We start from the raw sequence: 22243 nt of genomic DNA, 5'->3' as shown, positions 1-22243 counted from the left end.
TTATCTTAGCTTCAAAGAATTTGTGATCTGCTTAGAAAAACCAAATATGTAGATACGAAAACAAGAATATTAACAAGCAATATCTCAGGCTATGAAGAATGCCATAGTAGAAACAGGTGCAATACTGATATGTAACTGATTCCCATGGGAAGGCCTAGATAGAAACACTACCCAAGTGGGCTCTTTCTGTTGGACATCTCTTTCTCTCTAAAACCTTAACAAAGGTCAACTAGGCCAAATGACTGTGGACCCTGAATTTAAGCCTACAATACACACAGTGCCATAAAAGCCATGAAGATTTTGAGGTCACTTCTCTTCTCTGCCCTGAAGTATTGAGTAGGGAGCCCACTCCTACCTGAAAGGGAAGAAGACAATACAAGGAAGGAGAATTGAAGGCAGAGATAGGGGAGCATAAAGGAACGTGGCAGCAGGAGATTTCTGCCGAGTAGAAGACCTCTTAGTGTCAGTAAAAAGAAAGAAGTCTGTGGGTGACAGGAGCAAAGGGACCCTGCTGTCTGGCAACACCCTAGGGAGGCAGCTAAAACCTCAAAAGAAAACAGCTGTGTGTGCATCTAGTCAGACGGGCCATAGGTATCTTCACCAAAGGGTTCTGGGGCTTGACACATGGCACAGAAGCAGCAAAGATCTCTGGATCTGAAGGGAATCTTCTAGCCAAAGATGGCTGATGTCTCAGCAGTAACTCCAAACCCTAACGCTTTGGTACCGTGTAATACCTCAGAACTGTGGCACAGCTCCAGGCTGAGAAACCTCAGGAAGGTCTGCGGTTAAAAATATCCGCCAACCTGGTAAATGAGGGCTAATGTGAGAAATTCAAATCCAGAAACTTATACTTCTGATAGATCTGAGGTTTATTCAGGCCTGAGACTTATCCTTATTTTACATGTATAATATATGGATATACAACACACAGAGTTTAAAATTTCATACACAGAAAAGGAAAAATGAGAAGTACAGTGCCATTGTTTTATCTGGTTCCATCAGTGAAAGCTGCTCCCTGTAAGTGAGTTTTCTAGATAAATACATATAGAGTCTATGCTACTAAAATAAATTACTAATACCAGCTGAAATCTGGTAATGGGATTGGGACTACTGCCATTATCCTAAATTACTCACAGACTAGAGTACATTTAGAGCTTTTGTGTCTTTTTTTTTTTTTTTCTCTCTTAGTGTTTCTTACTCTCCTCACTACCTTTGTAGTCTGGTGGCAAATGTCTTCGCAGCTCTCCGTGCACTTGATTCTAGTTATCCTCTCTCCCTTCTCCTATTCTAATTTTCTGTTTCAAATATATCTTGGGTTGAAGAATCAGGAAACCAAGCATTTAAAAACTGTACTTAAATAAAGAGTCAGAGGCAGTGAGTGAAAACCCCAGCGTTTGTGAGAGTTATTCCAGTTACATCATGACCTTTTCTTTCTTTCTATCAGGTTCTTAGCTATGTTCTACACTAACAGAGAAGTTATCTTCTTGCATTCTATCATTTCAGAAGGCGCCTCAGTGATTGCTGTGGGTGGGCAAAAGGGTGGCTGAGTAGCCCCTCTCCTCTGCTTCAGTGGGAGTAGCCCTGAAGGAGTAGCTCTTCTACTACTATGGGTTCTGTTTCAGATGTCATTTAACGAGAGGATCTTGCTGCTAAAACAAGTTTGAAAACCACTCTTTTAGAAATCTGATCTCTAGATTTGTGTAGCTCAATTGACATGTTATAGTTGCAAATTTTAAACAAAATTACTGAAACTCCAAAATTAGAACCCATTTTCAAAAGGAAATGAAAATTACCTGAAGTAGAGGGATGAAATCCTCCTGTTCTAGAGAGCTGCAGTTGGGCTTTGCTAGAAGACAGATGAATTTAGAGGCATCATCATGATGGTTATTCAGCAACCTATAAAAGAAACAACTGCTTAGGAAGATTAGCTCCTCTGAACAAACAATGATGATAACATCAATAGTTAATTTCAGTTTCATCTGAAGGCCACTTAGATCAATAATCAAGTAAGGAATTTATATAATCAAAGGATATTTTGGAATGATGAGCTGTCTATGACATAAGGCTGGATGAGTACTGAAGCCTATCAGACCCTCTTCCCTTCCAGTGGTCTAGCATGAAGTAATAAGGCCTTGACCTTGATGGTACAATGGAAACAGAAAGGAAGGAACAGCTGTCTAAAACATTTTCAGGAAACATTCCTCAGGACTCCAGTTACCTCATCTAGTATTCCAAGCATCCAATGGTTCAAGCTAGAAACTTGGGAGTCGTCATGAACTTCTCCCTTCCTTTTACCTCCACACCTATCAACTACCATGCTGTTTCATTTATACCAAATTTGCCCCTTTCTGTCTCCCACTGCCAATATCCATTCTTAGGCTCTTGTTTGTTGCTTGATATTTCTGAATAACACATTTGATCACGTCACTGTCCAAGTTAAAATTCTTCTGTCAAGTAGGCTAAAGTCCCAGCTTTTTTTTTTTTTTTTTTTTTTTTTTTGAGACGGAGTTTTTGCCCGTCACCTAGGCTGGAGTGCAGTGGCACAATCTCAGCTCACTGCAGCCTCCGCCTCCTGGGTTCAACCAATTCTCCTGCCTCAGCCTCCAGAGTAGCTGGGACTATAGGTGCATGCCATCACGCCTGGCTAGTTTTTGTATTTTTAGTAGAGATGGGGGTTTCACCATGTTGGCCAGGATGTTCTTGATCTCCTGACCTCGTGATCTGCCCACCTCGGCCTCCCAAAGTGCTGGGATTATAGGTGTGAGCCACAGCACCCGGCCTAAAGTCCCAGCTTCTTGACCTGACATAGAAGGGCCTCTAGAATCTGATCCTACCTGCTCATGTCCCCTTCTCTTAACCATTCCTGCACTTGTGGTTGCACAAATGTTCCATGCCTTCTCACACCAGGTATTTGTAAATGCTACCGTCCTACCACAATACCCTTTTCCCTTACTTCACTTTCCAGGAAATATCACTGGCCTCCTGTGTCCTTTCATGTCCTTATTATTTCTGTCATGGCTGTTCCACAGTAGCATAACCTTATTGGAATAACTCTTTTTTTCCCCCAACTTTTATTATAGGTTCAGGGGTACATGCAAGGGTTTGTCATGAAGGTATACTGAGTGATGTAGAGGTTTGGAGTATGAATGAATCCATCTCTCAGGTAGTGAGCACATACCAATAGGTAGTTTTTCAGCCCTTGCTCCCTCCATCACTACCCTTTCTTGTATTCCCCAGTGTCTACTGTTCTCATTTTTTTTTTTTTTTTTTTTTAAATTTGAGACAGAGTCTCGCTCTGTTGCCTAGGTTGGAGTGCAGTGGCACGATCTTGGCTCACTGCAAGCTCTGCCCTCTGGGTTCATGCCATTCTCCTGCCTCAGCCTCCCCAGTAGCTGGGACTACAGGCGCCCGCCACCACGCTCAGCTAATTTTTTTTTTTTTTTTTGGTATTTTTAGTAGAGATGGGGTTTCACTGTGTTAGTCAGGATGGTCTCGATCTCCTGACTTTGTGATCTGCCTGCCTCAGTTTCCCAAAGTGCTGGGACTACAGGCTTGAGCCACGCGCCCGGCCTGTTCTCATCTTTATGTCCACGTGTACTTGATGCTTAGCTCCCACTTATAAGTGAGAACATGTGGTATTTGGTTTTCTGTTTCTGTGAATTTGCTTAGGATAATGGTCTCCAGCTGCATCCGTGTTACTTACAAAGAACATGATTTCATTCTTTTTTGTGGCTGCTTAGTAGTCCATGGTGTACCTGTATCACAATTTCTTTATCCAGTCTACCACTGATGGGCATGGCATGTATGTTGATTTCATGTCTTTGCAATTGTGAACAGTGCTTCCATGAACATATGGGTGCATAAGTCTTTTTGGTAGAATGACTTATTTTTCTTTGGGTATATACCCAGTAATGGAACTATTGGATTGAAAGGTAAACTCTCAGTTCTTTGAGAAATCTCCACACTGCTCCATGGAGTTCAGCCATGTCCACCTCTTTAGCGAGACTGGGGAAATTTCTGTGGACTATATCCTCATATGTTTTCCAAGTTGCGTACTCTTGCTCCTTCTCTCTCAGGAATGCCAATGAGTTATAGGTTTAGTCTCTTTACATAATCCCATATTTCTGAGAGTTTTCATTTTTTAAAATTCTTTTTTATTTTTGTCTGCCTGCATTGATTCAAAGGAGTGGTCTTTGAGTTCTGAGACTCTTTCCTCAGATTGATCTGCTCCTTTATTTTTTATTTATTTATTTATTTTTTTTTTTTGAGACGGAGTCTCGCTCTGTCACCCGAGCTGGAGTGCAGTGGCCGGATCTCAGCTCACTGCAAGCTCCGCCTCCCGGGTTTACGCCATTCTCCTGCCTCAGCCTCCCAAGTAGCTGGGACTACAGGCGCCCGCCACCTCGCCCGGCTAGTTTTTTGTATTTTTTAGTAGAGACGGGGTTTCACCATGTTAGCCAGGATGGTCTCGATCTCCTGACCTCGTGATCCGCCCGTCTCGGCCTCCCAAAGTGCTGGGATTACAGGCTTGAGCCACCGCGCCCGGCCTATCTGCTCCTTTATTAATGCTTCTAGTTGTATTATGGAATTCCCGTAGTAAATTTTTCCATTCTAGAAGTTCAATTTGGTTCTTTCTTAAAATGGCTGTGTCATCTTTCAACTCTCGGATCATTTTACTGTTTTCCCTGGGTTGAGTTTCAACTTTCTCCTGTATTTCATTGAGCTTTCTTACCATTCAGATTCTGAATTCTGTCACTTCAGCTGCTTTAATTTGGTTAACAACCATTGCTGGGGAGTTAGTGAGATCATTTGGAGGTAATAACACACTCTGGTTTTTAGAATTGCCAGAGTTCTTGTGCTGGTTCTTTCTCATCTATGAGGGCAGGCGTTCCTTTATCTTTTGATGTTGCTATCCTTTGGATGGAGTTTTTTTTTTTTTTTTTTACTTTATTTCCTTTGAGGGTTTGACTGTGGTGTAAGCTGAGTACAGCCAATTGGCTTTATTTCTGGATGCTTTCAGAGGGCCAAGGCTCTGTATGGGATCTTTTCTGTTTTTTTTTTTTTTTTTTTTTTTTTTTTAAGACGGAGTTTCGCTCTTGTTGCCTAGGCTGGAGTGCAATGGTGTGACCTCGGCTCACTGCAACTTCTGCCTCCCAGGCTCAAACAATTTTTCCACCTCAGCCTCTGGAGTAGCTGGGATTATAGGTGCCTGTCACTATTCCCGGCTAATTTTTAGTATTTTTAGTAGAGATGGGGTTCACCATGTTGGCCAAGCTGGTCTTGAACTTTGACCTCAGGTGATCCACCCGCGTTGGCCTCCCAATGTGCTGGGATTACAATTTTCTCTTTCTTGAGACAGAGTCTGGCTCTGTCACCAAGGCTGGAGTACAATGGCGTGAACACAGCTCACTGCAGCCTCAACCTTCTGTGTTCAAGCGATCTTCCTGCCTCAGCCTCCTAAGCAGCTGGGACCAGAGGTGCATACCATCATGCCTGGCTATTTTTTTTGTAGAGACAGAGTCTCACTATGTTGCCTAGGCTGGTCTTGAACTCCTAGGCTCATGCAATCTTACTGCCTTGGCCTCCCAAAGTGCTGGGATTACAGGTATGAGTCACTGTGCCTGGCCTGTATGGGATCTTTATTTGTGGTCAGAATTCTGTACTGGGTTTTCTCAGGCAATTCATGCTAGAATTTTTTGGTGTTGTAATTCAAGCTGTAACCCAGGAGATAGCGTTTAATAGTAAGGGCTGCCAGGTAGACTGCAGGTTAGGGGTATGTCTGTGAGTGGTCTGTTCATGCAGTAGGTCAAGGGCGAGGGATCCCTGGGTAAGGCGATGCTGCCTTGGCTGTGCAGCTGGTGTGGTGCCCACAGCCTAGGTTTTTTTGGCCAGCAGACAGCAGTGAGAACTGCCCAGCTTGCGCTTCCTTGACAGGGTCTCCTGGTTACTGCCTAGAATTTGGCCCAGCCAGCTAGTTTGTCACAAGACTTCTGCACCCAGATCACTGGGCTATTAGGTGTTCCAGACTGTCAGGTTCCCTTGGGGAGAGGCTGCGGCCCAGTACCTGTGCCAGCCCATCAACCCATGCCTCACTCTTCCCAGTGCTCTGAGAGTGAGGGTTCTTCCTTCACTTGAGTTCCAACCACAAGTCTCAGCTTGGCACTTCTGGACTGTGCTCTAACCCTGGGGGCCTAGGACCAGGCCCGTAGCTTTGTTCTCTGGCTCCTTGAGGTGGAGCGCCAGCTGTGCTGGGTGCGCCAAAGTGCTCCCAGGCCACCAGCAAAAGCGCTCCATTGGGGGCCACTGGCAAAAGCGCTCTCGCAGGGCAGTGGAGGCTGTGCTGTGTGCCCACTCCTATGGGTGCAGTCAGACAGGGGCCCTGGGAGGGGCTGGTGGGGACATGGGAGTGAACGGATCAGATGTGCCCTGGTCCTGTGGGAAAGACAGCCCTGCTCTCCAGGTCTGGTAGTCAACAAAGGTTAGAGCCTTAGAGGAATATGGAGAGCCTTGGGGGAATAGATGCTTACGGTTGTGTTTTGTTGCAGCTATTCCCATGCAAAACCCCGTGGGCTCTGTACAGCCTTGAGCTCTGTCTCTGCCAGCTCTCCAATCTGTTTTCCCTGCCACCTCAAATGTCAATGGTGGCCGTGGGATCTCTTGCAGCTAGGATCCCAGAGGTCCACAGTGAGGGTGGCCTGCTCTGCAGTTACTTCTTTTACCCCTTCCTTAGGAGCCATTCAGAGCCCATGCAGTGTTCTCAGTTTCCTCCCTCTTCAGCCCCAGTGACTGCATCATCTCTCCACTGACTGTCAGTGCTTTCTATTAAAAAATCTGTTCAAAGTATGCTGGTTTACTCGATATTTTGGTTTCTCTTGGTAGGAAAGGGAAGCTCTTCCTGGCTGTGTCTTCTTGGCCATCTTCACATCTTTGTCTTTTTTTTTCTTTTTTTGGAGACAGGGTATCATTCTGTTGTCAAGGCTGCTGTGGTACAGTCTCATGATCATAGCTCACTGCAGTCTCAAAGTCCTGGGCTCAAGCAACCCTCCCACCTTAGCCTCCTAAGTAGCTAGGATTACAGGTGCAAGCCAGTACACATGGCTTGGTGTAACTCTTTCACTAGACTGTAAGCTCTCTACAGGGTATAAAACTGTGTCTTACTTTCTTTGTATCCTAACCATCCTTAAGGCCAGAACACAATACCTGGCATATAGTTAGCATTCAACAAGTGATTAAGGAAGAAAAATAAGAAAATGTTTTTGATCAAACAGATGTATACTTCATTTGTGCTTATTAGAGCTACAGTATGATTTTTATACTTATTCTCCTTACCATTCCTCAACATGCTTAAGGCTCCTGAAGTTAAAAAAACACGTGTTTCAGAAAAAGATTCCCGCAATAGATGCTAATAGGAACCACCTCTCAGGATGAGAAAATGGGTGGGATGATCACAGTAGAAAAACAGTGAGGTCTTTCAAAAGAACTACTTTTATATATAAAACAGAATAGTAAGATACAGAAATAGCAGAGACATGACAGATGAGAGCTACTCTGAGAGGACAAAGTAAAATCAGAAATGGTCTTTTGCTATGAAATAGAAAGAAAAGGTGAATTATAATTTTCTATCAATGTTACTGGCTGGTCAACTCTATGGCAGGAGAAAAGATAAAAGTCATGAAAGCTAAAGAATGAAGGTAAGCATAGCTATTCTAAACTAGTATCTTTCAGAACTTTTAGCACAAAATATTATTTTGTTAATGGACAAATGACACATTTAGATGAAAAGATAAAAGAAAGAAAAGCATAATAAAACTGAAGCAACATTATTGATTCCATTTGAGATGAGTTCTGCCCAAAAGCTGATACTCTAGGACCTCAAAAAGAAACGCTATGGAGCAGTGTCTTTCTCCTAAAAATGTCCTGACGAAAGGTGTATGTCAGAGTATAGACGTGAAATGGGCACTGGCACAGGGAAAGGAAGTGGGATAGAACCCTTTGGAGGAGAGATACTGAGGCCTCCACCCCATGAGCAGTCTGACATGAGGGAAATTATTTCCCTATATTCTTATGATTTCTATATTTCACTTTTTTTGTAAAGATTATGGAGAGCTACTGGAGCAAGTCAGCATATATATGTATTCTCCAAAATGTTTTAATTCTGTATCATTACCTGTTGGCAATTTTTTTGTATTTAAAAGTTTTAATATACTATACTTGAGCCCACATTGCTTTATACAAAGGGTGCAATTTGTAGAAAAAAAAATTTCAAAACTAAACACCTCTTCTCCAAGGTCAGTGTGGTAACCCACACCACCACGCTTAGCTGCTTAGTCTCCCAAAATAGCCACACTCGGGGCTCCCTTAAAGCACCCTGGCTTTTAAAAGACATTTTAAGAACTCAAAGATGAGTTTCCACTAGAGGGCACTCAAATCATTTTAATATCTGACTGTAAAATAACAGTTTAATTTAGAGACACACTTAACTATTCATAGAATTTTTCCGATGAAAAAAAAAGATAGGGATAGTTGCTTGTGCTATATAACTTCATAAGCAATTTTCCTGCAGTTAATCAAAATGGAGACTTGTACTTCATGTCTTTCCCCTGCTTTTTGCGTTTTGCAGAAATGTCTTCCTTACAGATAAAATTTAAACAATTCATCTGAATAAAAGAATACAGCTGTTGTGGTGGCGGCTGCTGATCTATTCACCAACATATACTCTTTTTAAAATTTTTTTAAAGTTTTTAAGTTCCAAGGTACATGTGCAGGATGTGCACATCTGTTACATAAACATGTGTCATGGTGGTGTGCTGCACCTATCAACCCATCAGCTAGGTATTAAGCCCAGTATGCACTCGCTATTTTTCCTAATGCTCTCCCTTCCCTCACCCCGCCTCCTGACAGGCCCCAGTGTGTGCTGTTCCCCTCCCTGTGTCCGTGTGTTCTCATTGTTCAGTTCTCATTTATGAGAACATGTTCCATCAACATACTCTTTAGTTCTAATGTAATGTATGAGGAACTTGGTGAACTTGACCTGCTGCTAGATTTTTAAAAGTAAGAATACATTTATTTATCACCTACTATATTCTCAAGTATTACCCTATTAAGGGCTTTTAGCTGAAATGAAGAAATCAGAAAGAATCTGTCTGTTCAATCTGCTGCTATTGTAGGTTGACGTTAAATAATAATAACAATAGGTGCGTAGCATTTCCCAATAGTTTACCAGGAAGGATATTTAGCTCAGAAAAGGCAAGAAGAACATGCATAACAAGGGTGCTGATCAGTTAAAAGAGGCAGAAGGGGCAAGCTGTGATACTTAGCTAAGATGTATAAATATACCAAGAAATAACTCCTAAAGAAGAAAGAAGGGAGAAAAAAGAGATAAAGAAGAAAGATATTGGGTTTGAATTCAAGAAAATTTGTCAGAATATTAGAATCCAGGAGAAGCTTGATAAATATACTAGTCCTTTGTTTACTTAACTGGGGCTTTCAAAAAGTAATGATTAAAATCTATTAGAATTCAGTATTTCTAATAAATCAACTAGATGTAATTCTAAATTAGATCATATGGGAATGAAAATGTATTTCTCATGTGACACATCTGATCTGCCCCCCTTAAAGGGGAGTTCTTATTTGCTTCTATTTCACTGCTGCTGGATTCAAATCCCGAGACCCAAATTTAACAAGTAAAATTGGCTGGGTGTAGGGTTCACACCTGTAATCACAGCACTTTGGGCAGCCGAGCTCGGAGGATTGCTCAAGGCCAGGAGTTTCTGACCAGTCTGGGCAACAGAGTGAGATCCAGTTGCTATAAAAAATTAGCCAGGTGTGGCGGTACATGCCTGTAGTCCTAGCTACTTAGGAAGCTGAGGTAGGACGATCACTTGAGCCCAGGAGTTTGAGGCTGCAGTGAGCTATGACTGGGTCTCTGCACACTAGCCTGGGTAAAAGAGTGACACTCTGTCTCAAAAAAACAAAAATAAAAAACAAACAACAAGAAAACCCAAGTAAAACTTATCAAATAGTTTTTAAAGAAAGATTTCTGCAGATCTGCTTTACCGTTTTTTAAAGAGGTTAGATAAAGGCTTGTGGCAAATAACTTGTGTGTGGGTAACAATGGTTATAAATCATTGAATTTTCTTTGTTGATATAAAGGGTAAAGGGAAAATGAATAAATAAGTAAAGTAGGTGACCTTTAGAAAGCATGTCATGACGGTCACACAATTCTTTGCCTAGCCGCAGAGTGACTGCTCACATACTTACTTTCTCCACATGGCAATGAATGACTGTGATGTCACAAATCCTGTCTTCTCTCCCCCTGCAGCCCTGAACATGGGGGCTTTCCAATAGAGAGGACAGCCACAGACCTGCAAATATAAAACACATACAGGGTAAGCCAAGAGGGAATGAAGAGATGACATGGCCAAAGAAAAGGTCTTTGTGGCTTTTACCCTTCATGCCACAGTGGCTGGAAGAGCCCTCAGGAGAACAAAACGGGAACATAGGCAAATACATCAACTAGGGTAGATTCAGAGAGAGGCCGAGGGGAAACAAAATAAGAGGAGAGAACATGTTTAATGAAGAAAATGGAAATCCATTTACGTTTTCTCCAACTTCATTTAAGGTGATTCCCTCCTCCAACCTGACAGCTAAAGCAACCAGCATCCCTTCCCACCATTTTTTTCTTTCTGTTTTGAGACGGAGTCATGCCTCTGTTGCCCAGGCTGGAATGCAGTAACACAATCTCAGCTCACTGCAACCTCCGCCTCCTAGGTTTAAGCAATTCTCCTGCCTCAGCCTCCTGAGTAGCTGGGATTACAAGTGCCCACCACCACACCTGGCAAATTTTTGTATTTTTAGTAGAGATGGAATTTCACCATGTTGGCCAGGCTGGTCTTGAACTTCTGATCTCAAATGATCCACCTGCCTCAGCCTCCCAAAGTGCTGGGATTACAGGCGTGAGCCACCACACTTGGCTTACCACTCTTAGAAATTTACTACCTTCTAGAAAGAAAAAGAAATGACTGAATGTCATAGTTGTATATATGTCCTTCGTTCATTCCAAACACAGCCACCTTTATTACTTGGTCACTTGGTGTTAATATTCCACTACCTATCTCCTTCTCTCTCCTTTGCCTATTATGTTATTAAGTCCTAGGTTCAAGAAGAACCAGAAAATCCTAGACTGCTCAAGAAAACAGCTATCATATCTATTTAAATGGTTCTAATTCAGGTAAAAGATGAAAGGTAAAATGCTATCATTTATCTATTAGAGGCTACCACAAATGATTACAAAGCCTTAGGAAAGAATGGGAATGAAATAAAACAATTTTAGTACCCTAAAAGGTACTGATTTTTCTCCATAAAAAAGCTCTTCCTTTCAATTAAAAAAAACTGAAGGAGAAAAAATTCTCTAGGAAAAAGGGAGGTAAATTTAGTAAGAACTCTCTTTCTTATGAGAGTAAAATGACAATTTCTTTTTAATTGAAAGGAAGAGGTCCCCAACCCCCAGGCCATGGACACATGGACAGGTACCAGTCCGTGACCTGTTAGGAACTGGGCCAGACAGCAGGAGGTGAAGGGCGGGTGAATGAGCAGTACCACCTGAGCTCCACCTCCTGTCAGACCAGTGGCAGCATCAGATTCTTATAGGAGAGTGAACCCTATTGTGAACTGTGCATGCAAGGGATCTAGGTTGTGCACTCTAAGACACGCTTGACGATCTGAGGCAGAACAATTTCATCCTGATGCTATCCCCCACTCTACCCACATCCATGGAGAAACTGTCTTCCACAAAGCTAGTCCCTGGTGCCAAAAAGGTTGGGGACCACTCCTATAAGCAACAATACAATCCTTACTACTAGCAAAGATAGTCTCCAAATCATCTCAATTTCTACATACACGGAAAACATATTCCCAAATGTGGAACTCTTCAACAAGTCACATTTTGTTATGAGATAAATATATCATTATTCACATTAGACCCAGGATCTGTTGCACCCTCATCATTATACAGAGGAAAAGCCTCTCCTCTGGAGGAAGACTAGATGTGCATCCACATTAGGCTTAGGTGAAGCTGCTCCTGGTGTGAGGCCTCAGTGCACAGGGGACCCCCACAGGAGCCTGAAGAGTACCTAGTCTGACATTAGTTACCCTGAAAGAACACCCAGGCTGCTGGGTTCATGGAGATAATGGAAGGCAAGATTCAAGACAAGGGAGGTAAGGACAGGGCAGAAATAAGAGGTTGCTGCTGCCGGGGCCACTAAAGCATGTCTGCAAACAGAGTAGAATTTAAGATTTTTTAAGTCCAGAGGTTGAATACCTCATACCTCCACTGGGGTCAAGAATGAGGGAAAGGTGTTGCTTAGCAACCATGTGATTTTGTTTATTGTATAAATAATGATTGCCAAGGTACAAAGCTCACAATTAATATACTTTGGCTGTATAAGCTGTTGAATCCATTTTCCCCAATCCCAGACACTCCTTTCATGCAGAATGGTGGTTTGCCAAGAAAATGCTCTTAGACAGTCTTAGTGATAGGCTAGTGGCAACCACTGGGAAAGAATCGTCTGTATCATGGAGGCAGGGTGAACGAGCCACAAACAGAAGGTGTGTGGAGACGCTGGAACCGGCTTACCAAAAGTGCTTCAAACTCCCACCATTAGAGTCACTCATGAATTTTTCAGAATTGGAGGGATCAGGAATCTTCTAACTTCCTGATCAGAAACACTTCCAGGGGCTGTGTGCTTACTATCTTCTGTGGGGTAACTTCCACTAACTAAGCAAATTTCATTCTCTTACGGTCTTTTCTCCAGAAGACTCCTGTTAAAATGGATATACATCAGCTCAAAAGGAGGAGTAAGTCTCTGAAGGTTAATAAACTTATTATGACCCAAACGCAAAATCCTCAGAGACAGGGTATAGAACAAAGATGTTCTGAAGTAGACTGGAAAAGGTCAGCCTATTGTTCTTATACTGGGGTACAATGAGTAGCCAAGTGTTAAACAGCAGGAGGGTATTACGCCCTTGGAAAAATGACAAAGGGAAAAAATGGGAAAGGCAGAATGGTCAGGGCTGTGGACATTACACTCTGACTATTAAAAAAAACTATGCTAGCCTGCATCTGCTTAAAAATCAAAGATTTAAGATCAAAGGAGCCAGGAGATCAATAAGAACTTAAACAGTAAATGGCATTAATCTGAAGGCAAGAGAATGGCACTTTTATTAACGAAAAGAGAACAAGCTTTTTTTTTTTTTTTTTTTTTTTTTTTTTTTTTTAAACAAAGAAAGAGAGTGGATAGCAAGTGGGTACACACAGAAATACAGAAAATGGATTTAGGAAACTTACTTTAAGAGGAGGAGGTGAGAGTCAATATGTGGTAATGAAAGTTGCTGGAGCAAAGAAAACTTGATTAACACCTACGGTTTGATCTAAGAATGGCCAACAAAACAAATAATCCAAAGCAAGGTTGTCTAATGATACACACAGGAGAGGATGATTACCCAATATTTGTAATCTTCTTTTAACAATTTAAGATGTCTCAGGTTTATAATTTCATCTGGCCCTCAGGTGATCCTCATGTTAGACGAGGGCAGTTATTTTTTTAATCCCATTTTGCAGATGAAGAAATTCAGACACAGAGAGGCTACCTTCCAGGCTATAGGTGTGACGGGTAAACATGGTGCTATGTCAGCCAGAAGACAGGAGCTGCAGGGCTTTGTATGGTTCAGAAAAGAGTCTTATTCTTCTTCCTCAACTTTCTGCTAGAAGTTAAAACTTCATGATGAATCCTTTGGCCCAGTCTCTGAAAAATGCATTTCTTACTATTTCTCTGTTTCTGTTTCTATGTTGTTTTCATTTCTCTGAGATTCATTCCCTATTCACTTCTTCTCTATCATTACTTAAAGCTGTGGAAAAACGTACAAACTACACACTGAGAATTTAACCAGATGCGAGCATTAAGTTCTTCAGGGCTGTTTGAGGTCTAAGATGAATGAGCTAAACTTCACCAACAGATGCAGATTTCATAAACACAGAGTTTTCTAGGCACTTAAAAACAGATCCCAGTCTTTATAGCTACACTTGAGTGCCACTAAGAGTAGGCGGCAAACTCAAGCTGGTCTTCCAAATAACTTTATAAACTACAAGAATCCATAAGAACATTCATTTATTGCTCTAACAAACTCTCCTCCTTACTCCTTAAAGGTTGCCTCTCTTCTCCTTTTCCTATGCCAACCTATCATAAGAATATGAACAGTAAGTGCTGGAGACACAGAGCTCACTGCCTGGTACCAAAAAAGACTTGCATACATAGTAAAGAACTGTTGAAAATAAGGATGACTTAGTGAGTACTAACAGACTGCAATAGCCAAGTAAAAGCTAAATTAAAAGACAATTAGGAGTAACAAAAAGTCTCTGAGGACTGAGGCGATCATGGTGGACCGGACGCAGGACTAGACTGCAGCTCCAACTTGGGACAGAGAGAGCAGTGTGTGGAAGATTGCATTGTGAATTTTTGCTCCAGAACTACTTCAGGAATAAATCAGGAAACCTGAGAGGACCCACAGACCCCCTGAAGGAAGCAGACTGCTCCTGTAGGACCCAAGAGACACTCCAAATACTGTGCTGGTATCCACGGCTGAGAGACCCACAGAGGCTTCACATCACAGGACGCTGTGCAGACAACCCCCAGTACCAGCCCAGAGCCTGGACTTGCTGGGTGGCTAGATCCAGAAGAGAGATAACAATCACTACATCTTGGCTCTCAGGAAGCCACATCCATAGGAAAAGAGGGAGAGTACTACATCAAGGGAACACCCCGTGGGACAAACGAATCTGACCAACAGCCTTCAGTCCTAGACCTTCCCTCTGACAGAGCCTACCCATATGAGAAGGAACCAGAAAACCAACTCTGGTTATATGACAAAACAAGGTTCTTTAATACCCCCCAAAATCACACTAGCTCACCAGCAATGGACCCAAACCAAGAAGAAATCCCTGATTTACCTGAAAAAGAATTTAGGAGGTTAGTTATTAAGCTTATCAGGGAGGCACCAGAGAAAGGCGAAGCCCAATGCAAGGAAATCCAAAAAACGATAAAAGTGAAGGGAGAAATATTCAAGGAAACAGCATAAATAAAAAACAATCAAAACTTCAGGAAACAATGGACACACTTACAGAAATGCAAAATGCTCTGGAAAGTCTCAGCAATGGAACTGAACAAGCAGAAGAAAGAAATTCAGAGCTCAAAGACAAAGTCTTCAAATTAACCCAATCCAACAAAGACAAAGAAAAAAAGAAAATATGAACAAAGCCTCCAAGGAGTCAAGGATTATGTTAAATGACCAAATCTAAGATTGACTGGTGTTCCTGAGGAAGAAGAGAAATCTAAGTTTGGAAAACATACTTGGGAGAATAATTGAGGAAAACTTCCCTGGCCTCGCTAGAGACCTAGACATCCAAATACAAGAAGCACAAAGAATACCTGGGAAATTAATCACAAAAAGATCACTGCCTAGGCACACTGTTATCAGGTAATCTAAAGTTAAGATAAAGGAAAGAATCTTCAGAGTGGTGACACAAAAGTACCAGGTAACCTATAAAGGAAAACCTACCAGGTTAATAGCAGATTTCTCAGCAGAACCCTACAAGCTAGAAGGAACTACGGCCCTATCTTCAGCCTCCTCAAACAAAACAATTATCAGTTATCAAAAAAAAAAAAAAAAAAGCCAAGAATTTTGTATCCAGCGAAACTAAACTTCGTATATGAAGAAGAGTCTTTTTCAGAAAAAGAAATGCTAAGAGAATTTGCCACTACCAAGCCACCACTACAAGAACTGCTAAAAGGAGCTCTAAATCTTGAAACAAATCCTGGAAACACATCAACACAGAACCTCTTTAAAGCATAAATCCCAGAGGACCTATAAAACAAAAATGCAATTTAAAAAACAAAATAAAAAAACCAAGGTACACAGGAAACAAACAGTATGATGAATGGAATGGTACCTCATATCTCAATATTAACACTGAATATAAATGATCTAAATGCTCCACTTAAAAGATAAAGAATTGTAGAATTGATAAGAATTCACCAACCAATTATCTGCTGCCTTCAAGAGACTCACCTAACACATAAGGACTTGCACAAACTTAAGGGTGGAAAAAGACATTTCAGGCAAATGGACACCAAAGGCGAGCAGGAGTAGCTATTCTTATAACAGATAAAACAAACTTTAAAGCAACAACAGTTAAAAAAGACAAACAGGGCCGGGCGCGGTGGCTCAAGCCTGTAATCCCAGCACTTTGGGAGGCCGAGACGGGCGGATCACGAGGTCAGGAGATCGAGACCATCCTGGGTAACACAGTGAAACCCCGTCTCTACTAAAAATACAAAAACTTAGCTGGGCGAGGTGGCAGGCGCCTGTAGTCCCAGCTACTCGGGAGGCTGAGGCAGGAGAATGGCGTGAACCCGGGAGGCGGAGCTTGCAGTGAGCTGAGATCCAGCCACTGCACTCCAGCCTGGGTGACAGAGCGAGACTCCGTCTCAAAAAAAAAAAAAAAAAAAAAAAAAAAAGACAAACAGGAACATTATATAATGATAAAAGGCCTTTTCCAACAGGAAAATATCACAATCCTAAACATATATGCACTAACACTGGAGCTCCCAAGTTTATAAAACAATTACTAATAGACCTAACAAATGAGATAGAGAGTAACACAACAAGAGTGGGGGACTTCAATACTCCACTGACAGCACTAGACAGGTCATCAAGACAGAAAGTCAATAAAGAAACAATAGATTTAAACTATACCCTGGAACAAATGGACTTAATAGATATATACAGAACATTCCATCCAACAACTGCAGAATATGCATTCTATTCAACAGCACATGGAACTTTCTCCAAGATAGACCACAGAAGAGGCCACAAAATGAGCCTCAATACATTTAAGAAAACTGAAATTATATCAAGCACTCTCTCAGACCACAGTGGAATAAAACCTGAAATCAACTCCAAAAGGAAGCCTCAAAACCATGCAAATACATGGAAATTAAATAACTTGCTCCTGAATGATGATTGGGTCAAAAATGAAATCAAGATGGAAATTTAAAAAATTATTCAAATTGAATGACAACAGTGACACAACCTATCAAACCCTCTGGGACACAGCAAAGGCAATGCTAAGAGAAAAGTTCATAGCCCTAAATGCCTACATCAAAAAGTCTGGGCTGGGCGCAGTGGCTCACGCCCATCATCCCAGCACTTTGGGAGGCTGAGGTGGGCGGATCATGAGGTCAAGAGATCGAGACCATCCTGGCCAACATGATGAAACCCCATCTCTATTAAAAAATACAAAAATTAGCTGGGTGTGGTTGTGCGCACCTGTAGTCCCAGCTACTCAGGAGGCTGACACAGGAGAATCACTTGAATCCAGGAGGTGGCGGCTGCAGTGAGCCAAGATTGCGCCACTGCACTCCCACCTGGTGACAGAGAGAGATTCTGTCTCAAAAAAAAAAAAAAAAAAAAAAAAAAGCCTGAAAGAGCACAAACAGACAATCTAAGGTCACACCTCAAGGAATTAGAGAAACAAGAACGGAAGAAGCCAAATCCAAACCCAGCAGAAGAAAGGAAATGACCAGGATCAGAGCAGAACTAAATGAGATTGAAAAAAATAATAGAAAAGATAAATGAAACAAAAAGCTAGTTCTTTGAAAAGATAAATAAAATTGATAGACCATTAGCAAGATTAACCAAGAAAAGAAGAGAGAAAATCCAAGTAATCTCAATAAGAAACAAAATAGGAGATATTACAACTGACACCATAGAAATACAAAAGATCATTCAAGGTTACTATGAACACCTTTATGCACATAAACTAGAAAACCTAGAAGACATGGATAAATTCCTGGAAAGATACAACCCTTCTAGCTTAAATCAGGAAGAATTAGATACCGTGAACAGACCAGTGACGAGCAGTGATACTGAAATGGTAACTTAAAAATTACCAACAAAAAGAAGTCCAGGACAGACGGATTCACAGCAGAATTCTACCAGATATTCAAAGAAGAATTGGTACCAATCCTACTGACACTATTCCACAAGACAGAGAAACAGGGAACTCTCCCTAATTCATTCTATGAAGCCGGCATCACCCTAATATCAAAACCAGGAAAGGATATAACCAACCAACCAACCAAACAAACAAAACCTACAGACCAATATCCCTGATGAACATAGATGCTAAAATCCTTAACTAAATACTAGCTAACTGAATCTAACAACATATCAAGAAGATAATCCACCATGATCAAGTGGGTTTCATAACAGGGATGCAGGGATAGCTTAACATATGCAAGTCGATAAATGTGATACACCACATAAACAGAATTAAAAACCAAAATCACATGATCATCTCAATAAATGGAGAAAAAGCATTTGACAAAATCCAGCATCCCTTTATGACGTCCTAGTCAGAGCAATCAAGAGAAAGAAATAAAGGGGACCCATATCAATAAAGAGGAAGTTGGCCGGGCGTGGTGGTTCACGCCTGTAATCCCAGCACTTTGGGAGGCTGAGGCAGGTGGATCATGAGGTCAGGAGATCGAGACCATCCTGGCTAATACGGTGAAACCCTGTCTCTACCAAAAATACAAAAGATTAGCCGGCATGGTGGCAGGCACCTGTAGTCCCAGCTACTTGGAAGGTGGAGGCAGGAGATGGCGTGAACCCGGGAGGCGGAGCTTGCAGTTTGCAGTGAGCCGAGATCGAGACACTGCACTCCAGCCTGGGCAAGACTCCGTCTCAAAAACAAAACAACAACAACAACAACAAAAAAAAAACAAAAATAAAGAGGAAGTCAATTTCTCGCTGTTTGCTGATGATATGATTATTTACCCAGAAGATCCTAAAAACTCCTCCAGAAAACTCCTGAAACTGATAAAATAATTCAGCAAAGTTTTCGAATACACAATTACTGTACACAAATCAGTAGCTCTTCTATACAACAACAGTGAGCAAGCTGAGTATCAAATCAAAAACTCGATCCCTTTTACAACAGCTGCAAAAAAACAAAAAACAAACAAACAAAAAAAACATACTTAGCAATACACCTAACCAAGGGGGTGAAAGACCTCTACAAGGAAAACTACAAACCACTGCTGAAAGAAATCACAGATGACACAAACAAATAGAAACACATACCATGCTCATGGATGGGTAGAATCAATATTGTGAAAATGACCATTCTGCCAAAAGCAATCTACAGACTCAATGCAATTCCCATCACAATTCCTATCAAAATACCACCAACATTCTTCACAGAATTAGAAAAAAACTATTCTAAAATTCATATGGAACCAAAAAAGAGCCTGCATGGCCAATGCAAGACTAGGAAAAAAGAATAAATCTGGAGGCATCACATTACCTGATTTCAAACTATACTATAAGGCCACAGTCATCAAAACAGCATGGTACTGTTATAAAAATAGGCACATAGACAGTGGAAAAGAATAGAGAACCCAGAGATAAAGCCAAATACAGCCAACTGATCTTTGACAAAGTAAACAAAAACACAAAGTAGGGAAAGCATACCCTTTTCAACAAATAGTGCTGGGATAATTGGCTAGTCACATGTAGGAGAATGAAACTGGATCCTCATCTGTCACCTTTTACAAAAATCAACTCAAGATGGATTAAGGACTTAAATCTAAGACCTGAAACTATAAAAATTCTAGAAGATAACACTGGGAAAACCCTTCTAGACATTGGCTTGGACAAAGATTTCATGACGAAGAACCCAAAAGCAAATGTAATAAAAACAAAGATAAATTGCTAGGACTTAAAGAGGTTTTGCACGGTGAAAGGAACAGTCAGCAAGTAAACAGACAACCCACAGAGTGGGAAAAAGTCTTCACGATCTATACATCTGACAAAGGACTAATATCCAGAATCTACAATGAACTCATATCAATAAGAAAAAAAAATCCCATCAAAAAGTGGGCTAATGACATGAATAGACAATTCTCAAAAGAAGATATACAAATGGCCAACAAACATATAAAAAATGCTCAATGTCACTAATGATCAGGGAAACGCAAATCAAAACCACAATGCAATACCACCTTACTCCTGCAAAACAAAACAAAACAAAACAAAAAACCCAAAAACAAACAAACAAAAAAACCAGTAGATGTTGGCACGGCTGCAGTGAAGAGAGAACACTTCCACACTGCTGGTGGGAATGTAAACTAGTACAACCACAACGGAAAACAGTGTGGAGATTCTTTAAAGAACTAAAAGTAGAACTACCATTTGATCCTGCAATCCCACTACTGGGTATCTACTCAGAGGAAAAGAAGTCACTGTAAAAAAAGATATTTGTACATGCATGTTTATAGCAGCACAATTCGCAATTGCAAAAACGTGGAACCAACCCAATGCCCATCAATCAACAAATGGATATACAAACTGTGCTCTGTGTGTGTGTGTGTGTGTGTGTGTGTGTGTGTGTGCGTGTGTGTATGTATACGATGGAATACTACTCAGCCATAAAAAGGAATTAATTAATGGCATTCACAGTGACCAGGATGAGATTGGAGACTATTTCATGTGGAGTAACTCAGGAATGGAAAACCAAACATCATATGTTCTCACTCAAAAGTGGGAGTGAAGCTATGAGGATGCAAAGGCGTAAGAATGACACAATGGACCCTGGGGACTAAGGGGGAAAGGGTAGGAAGGGGTGAGGGATAAAACACTACAAATAGGGTGCACAGTATACTGCCTGGGTGATGGGTGCACCATAATCTCACAAATCATCACTAAATAACTTACTCATGTAACCAAACACCACCTGTTTCCCAACAAACCATGGAAATAACATTAGAAAAAAAGAGAATTAGCTAACTGGAAGACATGATTATATCAACTTTTAAACAAATGGTTTTAAGAATAAAGAGGCAAAAAAAAAAATACAAACTGACACACACATGATTATATTTTCAGGTAATTATATACGCATCCCCCTCAACTTCCCAGGTAATTATATACACATCCCCACCCCCAACTTTTTATTGAGACAGGGTCTCTGTCACCCAGGCTGGAGTGTGGTGGTGTGATCATGGCTCACTGCAGCCTCAACATCCTGGGCTCAGTCTCCGATCCTCCTGCCTCAGTCTCCTGAGTAGCTAGGACCACAGGCACATGTCACTACACCCAGGTAATTTTTAAAAATTATTATCTGTAGAGATGGGGTCTCACTATGTTGCGCAGGCTGGTCTTGAACTCCCAGGCTCAAGCGATCCTCCTGCCTCAACCTCCCAAAGTCCTGGGATTATAGGCATGAGTTACTGTGCCTGCCCACGCATCCTCATTTTATAAAAATGCAACATTGGTTTTAACTTTTTAAAGGTATGTGCACTTTACTTTGCTACCTGAGCTGACAATTAAGATCTAAAAGCAATGAACAAAAAGGCTTGGTGCCCATGAATAGAGTTTAGGGCTATAATTAAGTATAATTCAAACAAGTTAATCAGACATATATATGTATAATCGCTATTGCACCACATGATTATTAGGTATAAGAAGCAAATTGTTATGTAAACGACTGTTACTATGGCTAAATAGTTTTCTATCTTTTTAAACTTCTCCATGTTATCTGTCAGTTTCAACACTGCTGTTTTTTCTGATGCCACATACAGACTGATTCTCACTGCACATAAATGGCAAAGTCGTTCCTCTGGCTCCCCATCTTCCAGAGACCTCTACCCTGCCTTGACTATATTCTTTTCGACACCTCCCTTGAGCACTGTGGAGTCTTTAGGCTTTCTGCTCTCCTCTCACTGAATCTGTGGAGTGCTAGTGGGGCCCTGAGCCACAGAGCAAGGCAGGGCTACCATCGCACAGGAATGGGAGGCCAGACCATAAAGGATGTGGAGACAGAGCAGTACAAAGACACAGGAGAATGGGCTCCTCAGTCAGCAGTTGGGAATAGTCAGAGGAAGAATGGCTCTCCAGACATGGTGACCTTAGCACTGTACCAGGGAATTACTATGCTCTAATCTGGAGAGTTTCTCTTTGTCTGCTTACCTGAAGCAATCCATGAAACCTTCTGTCTCTTTCACACAAATTGCTCTCATGTTAGAAACACCCTGTTGGTGTCCCAGCACTTTGGGAGGCTGAGGTGGGTGGATCACCTGAGGTCGGGAGTTCGAGACCAGCCTGACCAACATGGAGAAACCCCATC

General features: G+C 41.5%; 1 protein-coding gene across 3 annotated transcripts in view; it reads right to left on the bottom strand.

Moving 5' to 3' along the window:
- Positions 1–22243, bottom strand: part of LOC105469910 (protein phosphatase 2 regulatory subunit B''alpha) — a 194122-nt gene that overhangs the window by 101651 nt on the left and 70228 nt on the right. For all 3 annotated transcript variants that reach the window (XM_011721501.3, XM_071090952.1, XM_071090953.1), the window contains 2 exons: positions 10261–10364; positions 1794–1896 (listed from right to left, as the gene is read on the bottom strand). In XM_011721501.3, coding sequence (XP_011719803.3) covers positions 1794–1896; positions 10261–10364 — 207 coding nt within the window. The remainder of the gene's footprint in view (positions 1–1793; positions 1897–10260; positions 10365–22243) is intronic.

This window comes from Macaca nemestrina, chromosome 2 (genome assembly GCF_043159975.1).
Source record: "Macaca nemestrina isolate mMacNem1 chromosome 2, mMacNem.hap1, whole genome shotgun sequence".
Classification (NCBI taxonomy): Eukaryota; Metazoa; Chordata; class Mammalia; order Primates; family Cercopithecidae; genus Macaca; species Macaca nemestrina.
This window is presented reverse-complemented; position numbering and strand designations above follow the sequence as displayed.